The sequence below is a fragment of the Musca domestica genome, unplaced genomic scaffold, assembly GCF_030504385.1.
Source record: "Musca domestica strain aabys unplaced genomic scaffold, Musca_domestica.polishedcontigs.V.1.1 9, whole genome shotgun sequence".
Taxonomy (NCBI): Eukaryota; Metazoa; Arthropoda; class Insecta; order Diptera; family Muscidae; genus Musca; species Musca domestica.
Genome location: NW_026712435.1, coordinates 19747379 through 19750934, shown reverse-complemented (window position 1 = coordinate 19750934; position 3556 = coordinate 19747379). Strand labels below are relative to the sequence as shown.

General features: G+C 38.2%; 1 protein-coding gene across 1 annotated transcript; it reads left to right on the top strand.

Moving 5' to 3' along the window:
* Positions 1-1873: 1873 nt before the first annotated feature.
* On the top strand, positions 1874-3274 carry LOC131806850 (uncharacterized). The gene has a single exon (XM_059131646.1). The coding sequence runs from the start codon at positions 2258-2260 to the stop codon at positions 3209-3211; it is 954 nt and encodes a 317-aa protein (XP_058987629.1). The 5' UTR covers positions 1874-2257; the 3' UTR covers positions 3212-3274.
* The last annotated feature ends 282 nt before the right edge of the window (positions 3275-3556 follow it).

The window sequence follows — 3556 nt, the reverse complement described above, 5'->3', positions numbered from 1 at the left end:
GAATGTGAGAGGCTTAAACACCAAATCGGGTGAAAGATATATATGGGAGCTATAGCTATATCTGAACCGATTTTCTCCAAATTTGATATACTTGCTTCTAGGCCGAACTCGGTTGGGTGTGCCAAAATTCAGGTAATTTGGACTGATAGTGGATATTTGGTGCACATTTAACCCGAAATCGGATGAAGATATATATGGGAGCTATAGCTGTTTCTGAACCGATTTTCTCCAAATTTGTTGTATTTGCTTTAAGGCTAATCTCGGTCACATGTGCCAAAATTCGGGCCATTTGGGCTGATATTGGTCATTTGGTGGTCAATTAACCCGAAATCGGATGAAGATATATATGGGAGCTATATCCAAATCTGAACCGATTTCAATAAAATTTAAAACAGCTATTTCTGTGCTCCATCTAATACGTGGTACCAAATATCACGGTTGTGGAGTGCATAGTAGGAATGTGAGGAACTTAAAGATCAAATCGGATGAAAGATATATATGGGAGCTATAGCTATATCTGAACCGATTTTCTCCAATTTTTATATACTTGTTTCTAGGCCGAACTCGGTTGGGTGTGCCAAAATTCAGGTAATTTGGACTGATAGTGGATATTTGGTGCACGTTTAACCCGAAATCGGATGAAGATATATATGGGAGCTATATCTAAATTTGATCCGATTCTCACCAATTTCAATAGGGTTCGTCCTTGGGCCACAAAAATATTGATTGGAAAATTTCATCTCAATCGGATAATAAATGCGACCTGCATTTTGTTCACAAGAATACATGGACAGACGGACGGACATGCATAAATCGACTCAGAAAGTGATTCTATGAAGGTTCTCAAAAGTAACTATGGGTCTATCTCGTTTCCTTCTCCATGTTACAAACAAATGCACAAAGACATAATATCCTTACCACTATGTGGTGTAGGGTATAAAAACAGAAAGTTCAGCGGGGCCGAACTTTGAATTCACTCCACCATTTGGAAGGAATTTGAAAATTTTTAATAAAAAATCCGTTAAAAAATACTGCTAAAATCATCAAAATACCAAATACAGGGAGGTACCGTTATATGGGGCTATGCGGCTACCTGGACCTGCATAGACTATTTTCTGTAACAGACTGTAGCACCCATTATGAACTTAAAATACGAAATTTGAAACAATTCCGGTGGATAATGTCACTAAAATTATCAAAATACTAAATATAGGGAGGTACCATTATATAGGGACTATACGAAAACGTGGACCTCTATAGCCAATTGTGCCAGGGAAGATGTGGTCATATTACGAACTCCAATTACCAAGTTTAAGGTCATTCAGTTGAAAATGTAGCTAAAATCCTTAAAATACCGAATATCTGGAGGCACAGTCATATGGGGACTATACCAAAAATTGGACCTATATAGACAGTCCTGTGAAAGGATGTTTCCTACATACTGGTAACACAAGCTGCCAATCTACAAATTTGGGCAAAAATTATGATAAAAACAACCAAAACACCTTAAATCTGGCGGTACAGTTATATAAGGGCCATACCATAAGGTCCATACCTACTTGGCCCATTTTAAAACCAAAAGTCCTGTATAATACGCATCTGAGTAAAACTTTATCAACCTACATCATTATGATCGGAAGCTAGAGCGATTTTCACCGACGGACATATGGACAGACGGACGGACATCTCTAAATCGACATGGGGCCTTAAATGTATATTTCGAGGCGTTACAAACTGAATATACCCTACTAGGGTGGAGGGTATAAAAAGCTAGGGAATACAAAAACAATAACGCGTAATCGGACCTAGAGTTTAATTAATAAAATTGTTTATTTCAATTAATAATATCGTTTTTTCTTTCTACTAGCCGCTTTAATATTTATCTCTGCTGGTATGTTCCTGGGAGATCCAGGCCCAAGAGTTTGCTTCACCAACAAACACTGGCCAATGAGTTGGTTCATTGGAGCAATAGTCGGTGTTATTTTGGGCGCCATTATTTGTAACCGAATACCAAAGAAACTGATAACGGTAAGCTTCGCAGTTCCAAAAGATTTCTCGCATTTATTCAAACAAATTTTGATGTTTCCCGTGTTTTGCTGCATTGTTGGTAACCGTTTCGGGCATATTGTTGGTGGCAGATCCACGCTCAGAGGATGCCCTGTTGGCAGCACGTTACATCAATGGCTGTGCCTTGGGTCTGGTATTTCCCCTGACATTTGTTCTGGTGGGTGAAGAATGTGTGAAAAGTTTACGTGGTATGAATGCCGCCGCCGTCGGTTCGATGTGCCTACAGTTGGGCTCATTTATACAGTCCATTTATTCGTTTAGTTGGCCACAGGATGCCTTATTCGATGGCGCCCAAAAGATGGGTATACTTTCGATTTTCTGCGGATTCTTAAGTTTTATTATGGCATACACTATGCAATTGGAATCACCGATTTTATATTTAGCACATGGTCAGGAGGAAAAAGCAATCGATATATTAAGACGCCTACAGCGGCCATTTACAGTAACACGCGAGACCTATGAACAGCTATCGGAACACAAACAATATTTGGGCGAAAGTAGTGATATGACATTGTTGCAAAGCGCCATCATCGGACTGCCGGCTCTTTTGAAATTATCTTTCTATAGGGCATTTTCGGCTGCTAGTACCTGTTTCTACAGCTACTTTGCTTTTTCCTATGTCGTATCAATTGCCTTTCGATACAATGATGTATGGGCTTATAATGTGTATAGTTTCTTGGCATGGATTGGAACACTGATGGTCACCTTTATAATCGATTCACAGGGTCGTAGAACACCAACGATTATTGGATTCTTTTGTTGTATTTTTAATGACAGATTAAATATCAGAAATCGTGAGACAATGGCGGTAGTGGTGTTCCTCCTGATGGCGTATCAATTGTTTGCCTGTATTTCAACAGCATCATCATCTGTATATCTTTCGGAGGCATTTCCATTGGCCGTAAAACCTTACTATGTTGCCATTACCTTTATTGTGGAGATGTGTATTCACCTCTTGATTATTGCCATTTGTTCGAGGCCGTTGCGTTCCAACGTTTACGATTTGCCAGAATACTTCAACACTATGGGTGGGTTATCAATCGCATTATTGATCATGGCTATAGTTGCATTGCCAGAAACCAAGAAAAATACATTGCGAGAATGTTTAGCTAAATTTCGAAAATTTATAAATTATCAATTTTGATTGATCATTTCAATTAAATTTTCAAATAATCTATAAAAATATATATACAATTAATAAATATGTATCAGCCTCTCGTGATATTTTAAAAATGTATGTTTTCTTTCAAATTTATAAGGTGTCACAGTTTTCACCGGAATTTTCAAGTTTCACGTTTGCTACTTAGTGTTGGTAATGGGTACAACTTTCTGTGACAGAAAACCTCCTGTACACGTCCACATCGTCGTATAGCCCCCTTATAATGGTACCACCCAATATTTAATATTTTTATGGTTTTAGCTACATATTTCAACAGAATTATCGTAAACTTGGTGTTTGGAATTTGTAATAGGCACATCCTTTTCTGGC

Excerpts from the sequence above, each read along its gene's own strand:
- LOC131806850 (XM_059131646.1), top strand. The coding sequence starts at position 2,258 with ATGAATGCCGCCGCCGTCGGTTCGATGTGCCTACAGTTGGGCTCATTT.